The sequence below is a fragment of the Mugil cephalus genome, chromosome 12 (genome assembly GCF_022458985.1).
Source record: "Mugil cephalus isolate CIBA_MC_2020 chromosome 12, CIBA_Mcephalus_1.1, whole genome shotgun sequence".
Taxonomy (NCBI): domain Eukaryota; kingdom Metazoa; phylum Chordata; class Actinopteri; order Mugiliformes; family Mugilidae; genus Mugil; species Mugil cephalus.
Window position 1 is genome coordinate 22,408,929 of NC_061781.1, and position 19,614 is coordinate 22,428,542.

The 19,614-nt window shown below is 40.0% G+C and overlaps 2 protein-coding genes across 3 annotated transcripts in view; both read left to right on the plus strand.

Moving 5' to 3' along the window:
• The first annotated feature begins 170 nt into the window (after positions 1–170).
• stam2 (signal transducing adaptor molecule (SH3 domain and ITAM motif) 2) lies at positions 171–13,851 on the plus strand. Its single transcript, XM_047601450.1, has 14 exons — positions 171–335; positions 1,707–1,791; positions 3,068–3,143; positions 3,492–3,587; positions 4,192–4,338; positions 5,951–6,017; positions 6,541–6,742; positions 7,506–7,600; positions 7,748–7,830; positions 7,919–8,006; positions 8,129–8,183; positions 9,179–9,326; positions 10,708–10,874; positions 11,640–13,851. The coding sequence occupies exons 1-14, from the start codon at positions 296–298 to the stop codon at positions 11,827–11,829; spliced, it is 1,539 nt and encodes a 512-aa protein (XP_047457406.1). The 5' UTR covers positions 171–295; the 3' UTR covers positions 11,830–13,851.
• A 1,592-nt stretch (positions 13,852–15,443) lies between these two features.
• Positions 15,444–19,614, plus strand: part of cacnb4a (calcium channel, voltage-dependent, beta 4a subunit) — a 39,318-nt gene continuing 35,147 nt past the window's right edge. For both annotated transcript variants that reach the window (XM_047601439.1, XM_047601440.1), the window contains exons 1-2: positions 15,444–15,738; positions 16,873–16,956. In XM_047601439.1, the coding sequence (XP_047457395.1) occupies positions 15,676–15,738; positions 16,873–16,956 (147 nt within the window). In that variant the 5' untranslated portion in view covers positions 15,444–15,675. The remainder of the gene's footprint in view (positions 15,739–16,872; positions 16,957–19,614) is intronic.

A 19,614-nucleotide genomic window follows, 5' to 3' on the forward strand; every position in this document is an offset into this window, starting at 1 on the left:
TTTATATATTTCGTTTTATTTTATTATATGGACACGTTCATTAAAAAATGAGCCATTGTGGACATTGTATTCCACATTATTTTGTAAATTTAATTTAACAATAATATTAATAATAATTAAAAAAAAAAAAAAAAAAAAAAATGATTCAGGCATTACCGAAGACAGCCAAGTTTCCGGAAGAGCAACTGGTGCGAGTTTAATGGACAAGGAAGAGATATTTGTTTAGGTTTAGTCTGGCGAACGCGTACTTTTCTTTCATCCGGTAGTCTGGCGCTTCTCTTTTAAAATCGTTAACATGCCTTTATTTGCCCAAAATCCGTTTGACCAAGATGTCGGTAAGTGAAGTGTCATTTCCTTGGTGTTTTAGTGAGTCAGAGGTAGCTATCGATAGGGCCAACAACACTGGGAGCTAAATGCTAACTTAGCCTGAGTGCTTCAGTTCGCTGGAGCTTTAGGTTATTTCCCCACTGTAGGTTTTTCGTCACAACAACTTACGCGAGTTTAAGACGATTTCTTTCAGTCTGACTAGTTGTCAACGAGTTTCGTTGCCTTTTCTTAGTTTTCTTAGCGTTATTGTCATAGACGGAATGGATAGCGTCAGTTGTAGGATCATACCTCAGTTGTTTATGTAGGTCAGTCAGTATGTTTCTTATTTTGCTATAGAGAAGAAACAGAAACGTTGTTTATTTAACACACGTATAGGAAATTTGACATGAATATATACAAAAAAACAAAAAAAATCGACTGGGCTATTATATTAAAATATACAAAAAATAACAAAATTATATATTATTATATTATTTGAGGAAAATATAAATATGAAGACATTGTTAAATCTCTTTTGTTGTATTATTTTACTGATTTATCTGTGGTTTTATAAAATAAATATATATAGCCTATTATGACGATTAGAGCGAATGTATTGAGTTTATATCACTTACATATCAGAGGGTATTGTAGGAAGTTTAATTATAAATCAGTTTTGTTTTAAATAAAAACAAAAATCCATAAGTGAAGAGTAGTTGATGAAAGTGACAGTTGTTTTGCTTTGTGTGACGTTATGTAACAGTAACTTATGGCAAACTGGATTATTTGCCAGAAAAAAACAATAATTTGAGCTTTTGTTACACGTTATGGACACTTTCCTCAATTAAAGTTTGACATCTGGAAAATAAAATGCATAGGTGATGTAGCAAAAAAAAAAATCTTATCAAAGATATTTAAATTCATGCAAAACTTCAACATATCTGCTTCTTGCAACATGGCTGTTCTTGTGTGACCAGACAAAAGAGCTCTGTTGTTTTTTAACTGACTGACCGACAAGTCATGAGTTTCATGACTGTCCATAATGAAAATGTGTGACAGTGACTGATGATTTCCTGCTGCCTATTACCAAACAGTGGCTGGTTACTTGCTTCATGTGGCAAAAATAATCTTTCATCTCTGTTACAATCCCCAAAAAACATAAAACATCACCTATATTTATGTATTTTCAGAAAAATAAAATGTTAATCTCATTGTATTTACTGAGATATCCCCTGGTAAACTGATGCGATCCTTCAAAAATCTCAAGAGTGACAGGTTGTGGTAGAACGTGGATCAGTTCTAAAATTTGTCTTCCCACAAATACATTACGTTAGAACACAAACAGCCACGATGATACGAACATATTTTCTCACTGCGCTTCATGTTTCACATGTTTCCAGAGAAGGCAACCAATGAAAACAACACGTCAGATGACTGGGGTCTCATTATGGACATCTGTGATAAGATTGGAACCACTACCAATGGGTAAGGTCTTTATTTCCCTTGAATATTTAGACATTAACATTGTCACTTGAGGAGCAATTGATCCTCATTTTTGAGCAGCTGATTTGCCCTTTGGTAGGATGATCACTGAGTAATAGATATATAATCTAGAAGCCAGACAAACTTCCTTCCCTACAATTTTTTTTTGTGGCAGAAATTTGATCCACAAGCTCTCAGTTCTGAGAATGCTTTAGGAAATGATCTGCTCTGCCTGTGGGCTGACTTTCTGTGGTAATGGACAGTAGAGTAGCAGCGACCTCGTCATACCTATGAGTCATCCATGTCATCTGAGTGTGGAGAAGTTAAACTAGTTTGGAACAATGTGCCTCTGATTTGTTGTAGGAATATTTCTCTCAGGCTGAAACATGTCCCATGATTAAATCCCAATGTGGTTTTACCAGACTGTTTGCGGCAGGTTAATAAACCTAATAAAATAATGTAATAGAATTCATTACAAAATTAAATAATAAATACAGAACACACATACATAACAACCTACTTTTTTAGACTGGGCCAGTCTTTGTCTTTAGTTGTATTTTATTATTCTTATCTTTTCTCTTTTATGTACTTCTGAAAGGCCTTCAACTCCCCACAGCACTGCAGCACTTTCCAATTGTGTTTTTATGTTTTTATGCATTGATTTTATGTGTTGTTTTACGGCTTTGTTGTAAAGCACTTTGAATACCTTTCGGTTATTTTAAAGGGCTATGCAAATACAATTTGATTGATTGACATAAATGAATAACGTCTAAAAGTGTTAAAAAATGCCTGAGCTGTTTTGTAAACCTTCAACTAAAGTTTCTTTACTCAAACCTACTAATGAACATCTTAGAAAAGATGTGACTCACGGTTCTAGTTCAACTATTCGTTGTTTTTAGTTTGGAAAGCGTTTCGATATTATCTGCTAACATACCTGAATATATTGGATGTGCGGCTGTGGGAGGTTAAAGTCTTGTCATTTATAGGTCTCGGTTCAAATGAATTGACACACTTTTGAGTTCAGGCTTTGTTGGTCATCAATGGAGACGAACTTTGTGACATAATCTATTTCAACACGTCCATCTAATCAACCTTTGTATTACTTTATTTTATTACTCAATAGACTCATTACCTTCCTTGTTGAAGTTGTTCCTGAACAGCACAGTTCATTTTTAAGTTCCATTAAATTAAATTAATAAAATATTATACAAACACTGTCTTTGTTGTTTAATAATTGCTCCGCTGGGAATGAATTATTTTATGTCCTCTTCTGTTACAGACCAAAGGACAGCTTGCGATCCATTATGAAGAGAGTCAACCACAAAGTGCCTCATGTCGCCATGTTGGCCCTCAATGTGAGTTTGTTGATTAAAATATGTGGAAAAAGTTGAAGTTGAGACAAATCCCTGCAAACTTTGGACTAATGATCTAATTCATATTATTATTTAATCTTAAAAATCTAATCTTTTTGGCCTGCGAGGGCCTAAATCTGTGTTAAGATGTCGGTGTTCTTATAAGTAAGTTACTCTGTTATATTTCTTCAGATGAATTACTATTACTATTAAGCAAAAGTATACACTCAGTGGATGGCTTATGTATTGGTCTACTCTATTTTGAGATGTCTGTGTGCACTACCGGGTTATTAAAACCATTCACTAGCACAAAAAGCTTTAAATAATTCAGCACCATTTCAACTCTTGCAGTTGCTGGGTGCTTGTGTATCGAACTGTGGAAAAATATTTCACCTGGAAATCTGCTCAAGGGAGTTTGCAAATGAAGTCCGGAGTGTGTTGAACAAGGTGTGTAAATCTGTCTGTTTTCATCATTTTTCCTGTTTTGTAATCGTGTCTGTCTTCGTGTGTGACTCGCACTTGGAGTAACAGTAACTCCTTTCCTTAAAGTGTGTTAGAGACATTTTATTCTGGAGCCAGTAGTGTTGTAGTCAAGACCAAGACAAGATCAAGACATTTCAAACTAGAGATCGAGATAAATCACAACAAAGCAGAACAATATGACCAGTATCTTTATTTTAACTTTAGTTTGCAACAAAAAAATGTTTTCTGCTATGTTGTTTTCCAACCAGCAAAATGAAACAAATTTCATATCTTAGCAAGTTTATTAGTTCACTTCTTGCACAAGTTACACAATCAGACTCATTAAAACTGCATTGTAGTGATAAGCCATGATAAATATTTCATTTCACTCTGGGCCAGGGTTAGATGGGACGGTCCTGTCTGGCTCTGGGGATCGGGAGGTTAAACCAAAGCTTGTTTGCGATTCAAAAAGTTAGAGACTGAAGCATTTTGTGAACAAAATGGGTCCGATTATTTCCTCTTTCCAAATTAAAAACACATGAGCAAACAACACATCTGTTTATTTATTTATTTTTTGTTTCTTGTGCAGGCTCATCCAAAGGTGTGTGAAAAACTAAAGGCCCTGATGGTCGAGTGGGCAGAAGACTTCCAGAAGGATCCACAGCTCAGCCTGATCGGTGCCACCATCAAGTCCATGAAGGAAGACGGCATCAGCTTCCCCTCTGCATCCTCACAGGTGCGTTGACATCATGACTGTGATTTTTTACCTGAAGCAAAGAACAAATAATAATTCTAATAATCAGTTATTATACAGTTCAACATTTATCAGGCAAAAAACACAAAACCTCTATAGCAAGATATCAAGTTTAGATGATGTAAGTTTTTCCTATTGGGCAACTCAACTGTACACAACATACACTGATCAGGCATAACATTATGACCACCTTCATACACATGTGCCTTCTGAGGGGTTGCTAGTGGAAGCCTTTCAGATCTAGGAGTTGCTCCTAAAACGTTTTTTGTGTGTATCTGTGTCAGGCTGCATCCTGCTGGGTCATTCCTATGGGGTGGGTGTGTCTGGTCTGGTCTAGGTGGGTGCTACATGTCCAAGTGACATCTGCATGAATAAATCCCAGGTCCAAACGTTTCCCAGTAGAACATTAAATTGTCAGAACGTGGTTAATATTATTTATTTTTCTCCTTTACTCCTGCCAAGGGGTTTTAAATGTTGTTCCTGACATTATTCAATTGTTTGTCCATCTCCACGTTGAATGTGAGAGCAGACATTCGGTATTTTACAAACAGATTCATCTGCTTTTGTTCACCCTTTACTCTTTGTCTCAAATGTTGGACACACGTCTTTGCTTTGTTGGTTTTCTTTTCCCATTTACAGTCTGTAGAACACGATATAGCGTCATATGTGTGTGGACGCTCTGGTTGTAGTTTCTCTGCAGACTGGTGTGTTTCCAGGTTGAGTGCTTGGGCTGGGTGGAGCCTGACTCTGAAAGCGTATATGCTGGAGCTTACAGTGGAATTTCCTCTTCACATATTTCACATGAGTCTGTGGACGTGTGTGTCTGAAGTGGACGGAGCGGCCGCTTTCTACCCGCTCGGTGTGCGCTTGCGTAATTTGTCAGATAAAAGGGTGACGTGTGCCGCTGGTTGGACTTTGCCTCACGCTCTCATAAAACAGCTGACCTACATCTTAATCATCTGTTAACATGCACGGCACACTACTGGATCCATTCCCATCTGTTTGCGTTATGGGTTAAGAAGCAGGGTCATGGCTGCGGCATCACAAGGCCGCGCTGCGTTAGTGGTGTGATAGCGATAGTGCTAAATGTTAGGCTGTGGGAAGGAGCGCAAAACCTGCTCCAGCAGAAAGCAGGTGGGGCGTGAGGAGGTGTGACATTTAATCTGTCAGCTGACGAGCAAACAGCAGCGGGTAGTGTGACTCAAGCTGTGGCAGTATTTACCTTTACCTTTCATTCATTCTCAACTCGAGGGCCTTTTTTCTTCTTTTATTGGACAATAATTATTTAGAGTAACTTCAGCTACACACAAAGTCTTCCACTTGCTGTAGTTTACCTCCTTTTTTTTTTTTTTTTTGCTTTGTATACGTTGGATTTTATTTCCTGCTAATGCCCAGAGTCCACACTTTGACCTCATTGCTGTGTCAGGTTGCCGTTAATAAATCGCTTCCGGGAAAGGATCCTGCCCGGTGCGAACAGCAGGGGGCAATGCAGTCACTGGAGATCAATTCTTCACTGGTGCTGCGTTCCCACTCCCTCCCTCATGTATAGACACACACACAGAGATGTGACCTTATCTTGCAATGTCGTCCGCAGGGGTCCAGCACAAAGTTCAGCCCACCTGCCGCAAGCAAAGCGGTGGATGACGATGACCTGGCCAAAGGTAAATATAGACACCGGCATCCGGCTCTGCCTGCTCCGTTATCAGTTTATCTCTCTTATCGCTCCACATATCTCGATTCAGGGTTTTTGCAGAGTCTTAAAAAGTCTAAAGTTTGATATTTAAGGCCTTGAAAAGTCTTAAATTGTAGGTCATGAATTACATTTAGTCAAATCTTTACGTCCATTTATTACCTCTGTTTGCAGTGTGAACCCCTCTGGCTCCGGCCTGTTAAGCTTCTGGTCCTCTTTAAATTTTATTATTTTAAAAGTAATTCTGATTTTTTGCAATTTGTGTAGGTCTTAAATTTAACTCATAATGGTCTTAAAAGGTCTTTAATCTCACTTCTTTAGACCTGCTCTTTAGACCCTCTCATTAAACAACATTAAAAACACTCCTTTTTATAACCAAAAATATTTGAATTGCTTGCATTTAAGCAGCACTTCTCTGAGCTCTTTCTATTCTGAAAATCTGACTAATTATGTGTTGGACATTGGACAAGCGTTCACCTCTCCTCCTCTATCAGCCATCGAGCTGTCCCTGCAGGAGCAGAAGCAGCAGGCGGAGACGCGGCCCCTGACCGTGACCTCCGACCCCCCGACCCACACGAACGGCGGCGGCGCGGCTCAGGAGGCCCGGAAAGTGCGCGCGCTCTACGACTTCGAAGCGGCCGAAGACAACGAGCTGACCTTCAAGGCCGGAGAAGTCATTCTCGTTTTGGATGACAGGTACAACTTTCATACCGTTTCCTCCAGAGAGCAGGAGATATGTTTTCGAGTAATCGACAGTTAGAGGCTATAATTAGCCACAATTAGCGGTTTGAGCAGAGCCAAAGTTTGTCTGAGCGCACATTTCTGTTATTATGCAGTAATGTCTAACAGCTGGTATATGTGCAGTGTTTGGTGTATATTTAGAACATATAATAACCAGTATGAGTGCTCTGTCAGCTAATCAAGGCTTAGGGACTTCTACCAAACCTGACATATGCCGAAGGAATAATGAAAGGATGCTCATGTGTTCACCTTAGCAACAGTACTTCAAGAATAGTTTCAGGGCAGAAACGGCAGATTTCCTGTGAGCTGCTTTAACTGTAAATGCTGAAAATGTGCATGTACATGTGGTGTGGCCCTGTGCTGTGTGCGTGACCTTATTTTTTTTGCAAACGGGGATGCTAATCTGTTTTAAATTCAATGCAATGCAGACGAGCATTACTGCAATTATTTTTCATCCTTCACAGTCCAGTGTAATGACTCTGAAAATAATAATCCTGCTTTTATGAATCTTATAATGTCCGTTGGATTTAACGGCATGTGTCAAAACCAACCAGATCGGTCCGGGATTTTTTTAATATAAGATAATTTGTGTTTGGTAAAAGTCTGTTTTGTAAATAAAACCAGGCACACACCAGGAATAACCCTGCATGGCCCTTTTTTTCTGTAGAGGTAAAACAAAGACAGCTTGTGTTGAAAGTGTCCATGTTTGTGTTTACAGCGATCCAAACTGGTGGAAAGGCGAGAACCACAGAGGAGTGGGCCTTTTCCCCTCCAACTTTGTCACAACCAATCTGAATGCGGAGCCGGAGACAGGTTGGTGTTTTTATTTAGTCTGTTTTTTTTTTTGTTTTTTTTTTTTCTGGCCTTCATTTTGTTCCCTTAGAAAACAAACCTCATCTACTTGTTTGGAGCAAAATTAGTTTCAGAACTTGTGATTGAACTTAAACCTTCCCTCCGTAGTGGCTTACGTGGAGAAGACAGAGACTCCTGAAGAGACGACCCCCGAGCCCAGAGCTGAGCCCGAGCCCGTCTTCATTGACGAGGTATTTTATTCAGGCAGTGCACGTTCATTTACCCAAACCGCCTCTCAGGCCGAGCTGCAAACCCAAATCTGCTCGTTGCTCTCTGCAGGGGAAGATGGACAGAACGCTGGCGCTGCTGCAGAACGCAGATCCTGCAGATCCGGCCCCAGACTCCGCAGAGCTGCTCCAGCTGGAGGGTATAAACTTGAACGCCGGTGGAAATCCAGTCATGCTGTCTGAGATGAACTCGCAGCCAGTCTTTTGTTTTCTCACTGCGTTTTATCTTTTCCTCCCCATCTGTCGATGTCTGACCGAACAGGCGCGTGCGAACAGATGAACCCTTTGATCGATGAGAAGCTGCAGGGGATCGACAGGTAATGTGGTAAAGATGTGACTTGTTTATGTTTTCATTTTAACAGCAGAGAAGCCACAGCCGCCACCAGGAAGTTATGCACGGTAGCAAGTAGGGCTGGGCGCAAAAATGTATATCACCTTATTTTTCACAGTTCTGATGGTATCACTGTATAATCACATGTTTACAACATTTTCTACTGGTTGAGAGAGGAATTAATGCAGTAGATTGACTAAGGATGAACTATTTTACTGTGATGATGAGTAAATATTGTAGAATTATCCCACACTAGTAGTAAAACAGGTTTGCATGGACCTGTGTTAGCGCTGACTGATGATGTGGACATTTACAGCTCAGAGATAAAAAAATAAATAAATAATTAAATGTTATGAAAATCAAATAAAGAAACAGGGACAATTACTGTTTCATTTATTTTGACATATTTAAACATTTTTAAACCGCTATGTCTGTAATGTCAATAGCAGCATGACTGGCTACCGTAATAATTGTAGTCTGCGCGCAACATTTTTTTTCTCATTCATAAAAAGCTATAATTGGGGACACTTTCGGGGACAGGTCATCCTAAACGGGGACTGTCCCCAAAAATCGGTGACGTCTGGCCACCCTAAAGAAAACCCAAACAACCAACAGTCTTCTCATTCTGCTGCTTTATTTTTCGGATCTTTCCATCTTCACCACGTCTCAGAGAGACGCAGTCGCAGAAGCGCTACATTGAAAATGATCCGGTCTGAAACAGCGTCCCGTGGCGCAGCGTTCTGAACGCTGTGTAATCAAATACTTTGGTATGCCGGTATATTAAAAATTCATATCATGGACCAGTGCACCACCCAGCCCTAATAGCAACAAGTCAGTTTGGTACCTGCCTGACAAAAGTTTTTTCTTCTATAATTTCTACAACTTGCTGATCATCATTTAACCACCAAAGTGGCAAAATTTGCACTTTTCTACAAAGCAAACATTTTCTTAATCCACTTAATGTCTCTGTTTGTGTTCCAGGAATCACTCTGAGTTGTCTGAGTTGAATGTGAAGGTCTTGGAAGCCCTGGAGCTCTACAACAAGCTCATGAACGAGGCTCCGTTCTACTCGGCCTACTCCAAGATGCAGTCGCAGTATCCGGGAGCCGGCTCCGCTGTGCCCATGCAGGTGAGTCAAGTCGCGCCGTCACGCCGCCTAAAATCTGGTCTGACCCAGAGATGTGTAAAGGTGTTGTTTTGTTTGTTTTTTAAGAAATGAAGAAATGACATTCAAGTCATAAGAAACTTAAATGTCAGGTTTGTTTGATTCACTTTAAATCCAGTGACTCAGGCTCTTGTTGTTGATGCCCTTGTTTTCTGTGCTGCCACATGAATCAATAGAACGCAGAGCGAAGTCATACATAATTTAGAGATGTGGGTTGTTCTACAGTTCAGAAAATCACTGAAGAATTCCTGGATTTTAAGAAGATGCCCGTGATCATATGGAGAAAACAGATGTAGATGGAATTAACTATTTAACTTCTCCCCTTTATTGACTTAATTCTCACATTTTCTGTCTTTCCTGGTACATTCACGTGTGTTATTGTTATTATATTCGGCCATGACCACAGTTAAATCTGTCCCGATGCCTTGACATTCAGTCGCTCCCTGTAGAGTCGGAGGTCTCCTGAGTTTTCTTGGCATTTGCTGTTTTCTTGGTAATGATTGATGTCGCTGTCTGCCCCCGAGAGATTTCGAGAGCGGTCCACTTCACTGAGCAACAAGGCCCACGTGACAGTGACTGCTCCACTTATTATTGTGTGTTTTTGCAGAGCGGTGTGTGACTCCAGGTCGTTCTTCCACCTGCAGTAACAGTGATTCTGTGATACTGATTTACTGCAACAGTTGAATTGTTTGGGGTCTCAGCCGTAGCACCCGAGGAAATCAAAAAAAATAAAGTGTATCTAAAAGGGTTGGCTGTAAGATTTGTTTTTGGTTTGTACTTTTAATTTCCACCGCTTTGAGACTCGTTTCTTAAGGGAGTTTCTTTCTTGCACAGATGACATATCTTTAGCCTAAAAGCATAATTAAAACATAACAACAAAACAAGGAAAAAACACAATTTATATCGAGCACATTGGTATTTTTATTGATGTTGTTTTATTGATAACAGTCAGATATCATTTAAAAATGACAATTATGCTTTTAGGCTAATGATATGGAGGAAATTTTGACATTGTTATTGATTTTATACTGTGCACAGTTTAGTGGTGGAGTTTGATGATCAACTGGCTAAATATAATGTCCAGAGTTTTAATAATGTGCCTCCTGACGTGGAAATCAGTTGTATTTTGATTCCCTTTCAGACCAGGAACAAACCCATGGACCTATTTTGGTGCTATTCTTAATTTATTTGGGATAAGTTTTTCCTCATCTCCCAGAACCCTAAGCTTTTGGAGGTTCCTGAGGATCCTGCTTATGTCAAGCTGTTTCTTCAAATTCAGTTCCACATCCTACCAATGAAAGGAATGAGTTGTATTATTTAAGCTGCTCCCTTCTCTTCTGTCCAGGGCTACCTTGGACCAGCCGGTGGCCCTTACCTTCCTCCGTCGATGCCTCAGGGTCCTCCTGCGCAGGGCTACTCTCTTCCTAGTGACCAACCTGGACCGCTGCATTCACTACCCCCCAACGTCTCAGCTCCGCCCAACGGCCAAGGCCCCCAGCCCCCGTATATGAGGTAAAAACCTCCTCAGATCAGGATTTAACTAGCAGTGTTGGGAGTAATGCAATTACTGACATTTACAAAAAAACTGTCAGCAACGCGTGTTACAATGGACCTGAAATTAATTAAATGAATTAAGTTGTGTGTTTTCATACAAATTCGAGATTAGCAGAGGAGAAAGAAAATCCGAGCAAATGTTGACTCTAACTGTTAGTGCCAGAGAAATAAAGTGAAATAAAATAGAAAAAGAATGAGGTAGTAAGTAAGAATTACAAAAGAAATATACAGTCCAATCTACAGTCCTATTTACCTGGAATATACAGCGTTTATGTACAGATATTAGATATATAGACATTTTAAAGTGTCCCAGTGTGATGTTATATAAAGTGTAAAGTGTTCAGTATTAAGCTGTCCTTTATCCTTTCACTAAAATATGTTGGATTCATGACAATGTGTATTTAAAGAAATTTAAATTTGTGGAGGGAAATTTAAAATATATATATATAAAAAATGTCTTATCAACCAAAGACTTAGCTTCTAGTAATACTGATTTAAATATGAATACACCTAAATTTACCGTATCTTTTTCACAATATGTATGTATGTAATCTGTTAGCATTAGCCTAGCTTAGTCGTTATGCTATTCCACATCACCTTCTGTAACTAATTACTTTGAAATTAGTAATGCATTATGTTAATTATACTTTGTATTCATGTTAGTACTGAATTCTACATCTGATTACTTTCTTTCTTTCTTTCTTTCTTTCTTCTCCTCCACAGCAGTGGTATGAACGCTCAGTACATGAACCCAGCTGCTGGAGCCCCGTACCCAACTCAGCCGGGCATGGCCATGGATATGTCGACCTATCACAACTCCAACATGCCTCCCGTGTCCTATCCCTTAGCGGCTCCTCCTCACCAGGCTCCCCAGCAGCAGCAGGCCGCGTACTACCAGCAGCCTCTGCTGTGAAACTCTTTAACGGACAGCGGAACTCAGAAGATCAACACATACTTCAGATATTTCATTTGGCAAATTGCGTGTTCATTCGGCTTAACCTCTGTGTGAGTGTGTGTGTGTGTGTGTGTGTGTGAGAGAGAGAGAAGTGAAGTTTAGGATAATTCCTTTGGCTTTTTTTTTTGTGCCTGAATCAAAGGAAGTGAAAGCTGAAATAACTGAGGTGTGTACGTACCAGATGTTTGCCGTGCATCTGGGTCATGTGAGGCTAAATATGGCTCCTGGGGGGGTGGGGTGGGGGTGGTTGGGGGGGTTTTCTCCTGTCCTCCTTTTTCTTGGCCGACTGAAAGCAACAACAACAAAAAAAAATGTCACAGGTCAACGCAGAAGAAGAGCGAGGTTAGACCGTCAGTGCAGCACCGTTAAAAACGAGACGAGCAGCGTCTAATTCACGGAGGTTAGCGTTCGAAAATCCAGCATAATGCTACTCCCACACAACGCCGGCTCTGGACTGGTTTATTGTTTTTCTATTTTTCATCACACACCCTTCCAGAGAAATGAGCAGCTGTCCTCCGTCGGTGTCTGCGTTCGATGCGTTCGGCCTCAGTGGTGCAGAATTTTGGCAGCAACAGTCGAGATCAGTGTGAGACTCCAACACTTAAGTTCACGCGTGGAGCAAATCTTTGTTTCTCTGAGATGTGAGACTGAACTGGGGAATAAATAAGATAGAAAACAACAGTTGCATGTTGTAATGTGTGTGTGTGTGTGTGTGGGTGTGGGTGTGGGTGTGTGTGGTTGGGGGTGAGGGGGGGGTTAAACTGAGCTGTTCCCAAATTCTCATGGACAAACATGAGTATACTCAAACGTGCACGTTAAGGTAGCTCAGAGGCTAGAGTGAAACCTGATTTATTTTTTTTGTTTTCTTTTTAACTACGTTCTTGTTTTTAGGTGGATTCATCCGAACTCACGTACAGTTTATGTTCCTTAGAAACACTTTGGATCGGTGGGAGTCGTCTTTCTGCAGAGTCAGCACTTATCAGATTTGCCGGCGCAGGTGCAAAAGCTTTTTTTTTGTTTGTTTGTTTGTTTGTTTGTTTTTTTTTTCTTTCTTCCTCACCACCATCCATCATTGTAGCTGCTCTGAATTTCTGAAGTACCGACTATTTTTTTTTCCAAGTGTGCTAACAGTTACTTCAGCGTGAATGGGGTTCGTAGATTTGCTTTCGCACTAAACTCACTGCCTTGTAATGTGGTTGCATTTGAGATATTTATGTAAATCGCGTGTCGGCTTGTCTCGTGTCTGCGCGTGCGTTTGGATTCTTTCCCGTCGGGTCGATGCAAACAAAACGAAGGGCGGCTTTGTCTTAAAGGGGGAAATAGTTGATTCATCTGATGAAAAAGCTGCAGCTTCCATTCGAGGGCAACCTGTTCGGATCCCATGTTTTATGCAAACGCCTGACACGTCTGTACAGTTCAATATCGAAAATTGTCAATAACATCCGCCTGTACTTTGATTTACGTACTGTATGTGTGATTTACATGGTTGACAAATGTGTAATTCTTCTTTTCTGCTTTTACTTAAATTGTACATGGACACAATTATTATTATTATTATTATTTCCACAAATCTTGAGTCGTTTGAAGTGAAGAAAGAGAAGCGGGACGTCACGTTTTGAACCTGTTGTTTTCCTTCGTAGAGTCTCCAGTCAGTAATTCCTTAGAAACTGTATATTTCTGTCAAACACCCTGATGTTAAAGACGTTGTATATTAGATGTAAAATACCTGGGTTTTTGTCAGCGACATTGGCATCGCACCTTAGCTTTGTAAAACGTTTCTTTACCACCGAATGCCTTGATTGATCTGTAGAAATCAAAAGATGAATGACACAACCTCTGGCAAGAAACCTCTGGATATGTATAATTATGTATATTTAAAATAGTCCAGGAGAAGTTCCTATATCCAGGATTTTAAATCTGCTTTTGTAACGGAGCAAACTTATAAATATTCTTTGAAATAAAAAAAAAAAGAAGTAATAATAATGATTACCTGCATTGTGTTCTTCCTGCTGGACTTGTTTAATTACATTTCAGTGATTTAAATAGTAGCCGTCCTCCTGACGGTAATTAGCCTCCTCTATTCCCTGCACACGTCGCCGGCTGCACGTGACGAGCCGTTAATAAGATCTGCACATGATTTATTCATTGTGCTTTTTATAGTTTCTCCTCGTTTCAAATGGGAATGCTTTGTGCCTGTGCAGATCTGGTGGCAAACTTTATATATATATATGTATAATTACATTAAATGTTCTCTTAGAGTTGAGCGTTTTTCTCGGAGCTGCTGGTATCCGAGGACGAGGAGGAGATTTAATCCTCTGTTGTTTGTCCTGGTGAGACATCGCTGAAATAAACCTGCCTTGTTTTTATTTATTTATTTATTTATTCTTACTTAGACTTGGACTTTACAGCACTACATCAGTTATATACCCTAAAGTTAGAAATAATTGGTCTGAATTACAAGGGTAACTATCAGAGAGAGCTTATGCTGCACTCAAATCGTCCATATAAGAAACAGTAATAATAAAAAACAAAACTAGACAAAATAACAGATTTAAATAATAAAAATGTTCATGGTTATAAGATATAAGTTAGTTCTCTGGAATTGCTTCTTATAATTTTGCTATTTTATTTCCTTCAGCTTGACTGCACCAACAACAATGCTATTTTATTTATTTATATAAAATCTAAGCATTTAAATAAATGATATAAATCTCTGAGGTTAATGTTGGTTTAGTCTGTTCTGGACCAAATCCAGTGCTCTGGTGCACGTTCATATAAAAGAATAAGTTGTGTTAAATACTGTGCAGGCTGTGTAAGTCAACGCAAACCTACTTTTTAAGGATCTGATAACAAAGAGACTTCCTCTTTTTTTTCTGTCTCCTGTAGTAACTAAAAATAAATAGGACAATAAACAGAGAGTGATACAACACTGGTGAATACGGCACATGGGATATGAAACATGGAGCAATTTAGAAATGAAATTTTAAATGCATGACACAGTATATACACCGATCAGGCATAATATTATGACCACCTTCCTAATATTGTGCCTACAAACCAGTTGTGACTCATCAGAGGATGATGGGATCATCCCACTTTATCCATAGTTGATCAGTTTAGGATCCAGTGAATTTGGAGGCCAGGTCAACACCTTGTGCTGGGGTGGAGATGTCTGGTAACATAAGTAACATCCACACGAATGAATGTCAGGTCCAAAAGTTTCATAGCAGAAACTGAATTGCCACAAGATGGTTCAAATGTTATTAAATTCTCCTGTCAGTGGTCATAATATTATGGCTGATCTTTGTACGTGTGAATTCGTTTAAATATTTCTTTTTTTTTCTTTAGGAACACAGTTAATTCACTAGTGAAACAATGTGACGTGCAGTCCTTCCCAATACAGCCTACGTCACCTCAAGTTGCGCGGCGGAAATTCTGAAGTTCTGCTTCGTCCTTGAACGCAGCACCACAGAAAAGCCCGTGTGATGGATGGACGGATGGATGGAGGGGGGGGAGTGTAGGTAGGTAGGTAGGGGGTGGGAGCGGGGAGGGTTGAGTATATGTATCGCGGTCATCATCATCATCATCCGTGCGTGCAGCATCTTCTCGCGGCAGCAGATTCGAGCAGCCGGAGCAGTTGAAACCAGTTTCCTTTTTTTCTTCTTGTTCTTGTTGTGGAGGTGATCCGGAGTAAAGCTGGAGCCGGTCCACCGTCCTCCACCGGAGCAGCAGCAGCAGCAGCAGCAGCTCCAGTGGAGCGGCTCGGAGCGGCAGCCTCCGCCCTGGACCGACGAGCTGGCTGAGATGTCCCGGCACATCTACACCCGTCACGGGATGGGAGACGGGCTCCAGAAGCCCGCGTTTCAGGTAAGAAAAAAACGAAAAACCTCTGCTTTTTCCAGCACATTTCCCCCCCAACAAGTAGACTATTCTCCGGGAAACCATTCGTCCCTAGTAGCCTATATTTACTGAACATACATACACATAAAACTCATCACGCTGCTACTGAATGTGCATTTGTTATCTTTTCTAACAAGTCCCTTAAGGTGCTCAAAAAAAAAAAAAAAAAAAAAAAAAAAAAAAAAAAAAAAACAGTGTGCGAGTTTGATTTATCTCAAAAGTAATTAAATTGGGTTTTTTAATTATTCAGCACCGTCTGATGGAACTCCAATCATGATCTATGGGAGGGTTCAAGTCACGTTCCCACAGCAGAAATTAGCTTTTTGTAGCTAAATTTAGTTTTTTTTTTAATTGTATTGGTTGATTTAGTCATTTTTGCAATAATCTCCTGTTTTTGCCTCATATGAAAGATGTAAACATACAGCTCCCTGGCAACACAAATGCTTTTGTTTAGAGAAAAGTATAGAGAAGTTGAGCTGAGACTGTTTTATTACATAATTTGTTGGAGCCTTTGAAGATGTCGCCTTGGGTGTTGGGAAGATTTGACATTTAATATGAGGATATGAATCAGCAAATAAATGTTTGTTACATCCCTGAGTGGATGTTAATGGCAATTAGTGAGCGAAATGTTCTCATTATAGAGGAAGGAAAAAGAAAAAAAATAAACGGTTGACTGACACATATCTTATTTATACACTGAGGTTGTGCTTTTTGAAGCCTGTTCTGAAGTTTCATGTCTTTAAATATGGACTACATCATTAAAAGTGAAGCCAATCATCGTGTTTCCTCTTGAAGGTGACGTGTTACCTAACTGCGCCTAAACAAACTGGCAACGCATGAAACTGAGCAAACAGTTTTTTGTTTTCTTTTTGCTGTGATATGCTGATAAAGTCATATAATCGGGTCATCGCAGACGATGAGAAACAGCTGGATGTGAGGACCAGAGCTGTGTCCCCCCCCTCCTCCCACCACAGGGGCCGAGAGGCTGGTTTGTAATGGGGTTGCTGAAAGGAAGGTGCCCTTGAGTTTGTGTAGGAGGGGAGCAGGAGATAAGGAGGGTAACAACAAAACACATATGTGCTTTTGCTTCTGCCTCACCAGGCCAACAGGGGGACGTACTCCAGACGCAGTCGCCTGAAGAGGTCCGACGGCAGCACCACCTCCACCAGCTTCATCCTCAGACAGGTAGGACAAACCGGTTTGGTCATATTTATTTATTTATTTGTCCTTGCTGAGTTTATGTGATATTACATTGGATGCTGTTTCAGAAAGAAAAATAGTAAAGTGGCTATCTCCCTGATTTCTGTTTCCTACTCTGTGGCGGCCCCTCTGGTGGTAAGCGGTAACTGCAAGTGTGTTTTTTCAGCCCAGAAACTCAAACATCGTTTCCCGTGGCACAAAAATCATGGTATTTTTCAAAATTATGATTATGACTATTTTACTGTGATGATGAGTAAATATTGAAGAATAATCCCACACTAGTAGTAAAACAGGTGTGTTAGCACTGACTGCTGATGTGGAAATCTGGGGACATTTACAGCTCGGAGAATAAAATAAAAAAAACGGGTCCTGTCCCCAAAAAACAGGGACTTCTGGTCACCGTAAAAAAACAACAACAATCGACATGGCACACGGCACCTTGTTTTCAGCCTCTCGTTCTGTTGCTTCATTTTTCGGACTTTTCCATCTTCACCACGCCTCGCAGTGACGTAGTCGCACCATGTGTGTTTAGAAGCGCTACATTGAAGATGGTCCCGTCTGAAACAGTGTCTCACGGTGCAACTTTCCGAACGCGGTGTAATCAAATACACTGTTATATTAAAAATTCATATCTTAGCCCTACCACCATCCAGCCCTACTTTGCTCTAAATACTAATTCAAAACCCAACTGTTTAAACGTTACCATCTTCAACAGAAAGTTGCGTGCTTGTATTTATGAGGGCTAATGTGTGTAACTTATTAATCAACATTTTCCACAAACGTATTGTAAAACTGCTGAGAAAAATTAACACAAACATATTAGCAAACATGTCACAAATCGTGACCTTGCAGAACATTTCCACTTACGATGTTGCGGTTGCCACAAGAGGGCGTCATTCATCCAGTCTCTGCTCATGACCGTGGCCACTTAAAGCAACTTTAACTGTAAGGTCAGCGCATCAGACAGGCAGCTGGAACTCTGATACCAGCAATAATTTAAAGTGAATGCATAACATGAATGGTAATTTTTGCGAAGTGAACTAAGCTAGCAAAGCACTGCTGCCGAAAATAACAGTCCCCCCTAGGGACAAATAAGGTGATTTGAATAGAATTTAAATAAGCGTGCAAGATAATTGAGCAATTTCTTTGATTTGTTTTGATTTTATGCTGCTTTGTGTTTGGAAAATATATATTTTTTTAATTGATAAGACAGTATTTGTTACTTATTAAGAGTTAAGACGTCTGAACAGCTCCCTAACCCTAACCCTAACTCCTAATCTGAGGGTCCAGGGCTCAGTTCATTGTGCAGGTTGTACTTTATGGACACGGGACAGAGGGAAAGTCAAGTAAATGTAAACTATACTATATAAGATCCTGTTTCTTTCAGTAGAAGCAACTTTTATATATATATATATATATATATATATATATATATATATATATATATACACATATATATAATATATATATATATATAATATATATATATATATATAATATAAAATCAGAGTAATTATTACTTTAAATATATAAATTTTTCTCCTGTGTGAAACACAGGTGCATGGTATTAGCCAGAGAAATCATAGTGTTTGGAGGATGTATTACATTACTGTGAAAGGTGCATCGTTGCATTGCTCGTTTCCGACGCCAGTCCATGACTTCATAAATTTCACTTCGACCCCTAAACGTGGCAGCAAGTGCTGCCGCGGCGTCAGATGATGAGTTACCAAGACGGGAGCTCTTTCGCCTCTTCGCTGTTGTCCACGGTATCAGTGGCGCTGATTTGCACTAAGCCTGGGAATCTAGCCGGCTGAGCCGCTCATGAGGCGTCCACCAGCCATGTATAATTCATAAAGGCGACATTAAGCAGATGCAGCCGGCTCTTTTCATATATGCCACTGTAAAACAAATTCAAATTGGTTTCCTGCGTTAAGTCCCCTTCTGTAATTCATAACACAGAGGGGACTTTCCGTGGACTTTGACATCCCGCTAACAAGTTACCAAGGGAACTGAGGCTGCAGGGACTGTTCGGGGGCCGTTTGCCATTGGCTACCTTTGTCTGCCTTCTTTCGCCGCCTCCTACTTCGTTCAATTTCCACATACCTGACTTCAGCCGCCCCCATCGATGTGCTGACCCGCGCTTGCACCGCGCGCCTCTCTGAGGAGATGCAGTTGAACAAATCAGGCTGGAGAGTTGTTCACATGGGGCGTGGACGGCTTGTCAAATCCAATAAGCCTGCATGTGATTTATGATGTCTACATGTAGGTCGGCTTGCACATGTAGTGGGGGGGTTGTAGGGAATCACAGAAACCTTTTATTTGAATAACATTTTTTGGTTTAATTTCATACTTATTACCTTTTTATCTGTGCGGTATTCTGTTCGGTTACAGATCGGTCCTAAGCTTGTGTTCCAGTTATAAACTGTGTCACTGCTGCACATTTTGCATTTTATTTTACTTTTTTTCACGAAACACCTAGAAAAATCCCTGTTTGTGTGTTCACACCTGGAAATAGTAATGATTCCGATGTCAGCGGGATTAAAAATAAAAAAATAAATGAAGGAAACAAAAAACCTGTAAAGGAGATTTTTAAATAATAATAATAATAATAATAACAATTATAATAAAGTAAATGCTCTTGCC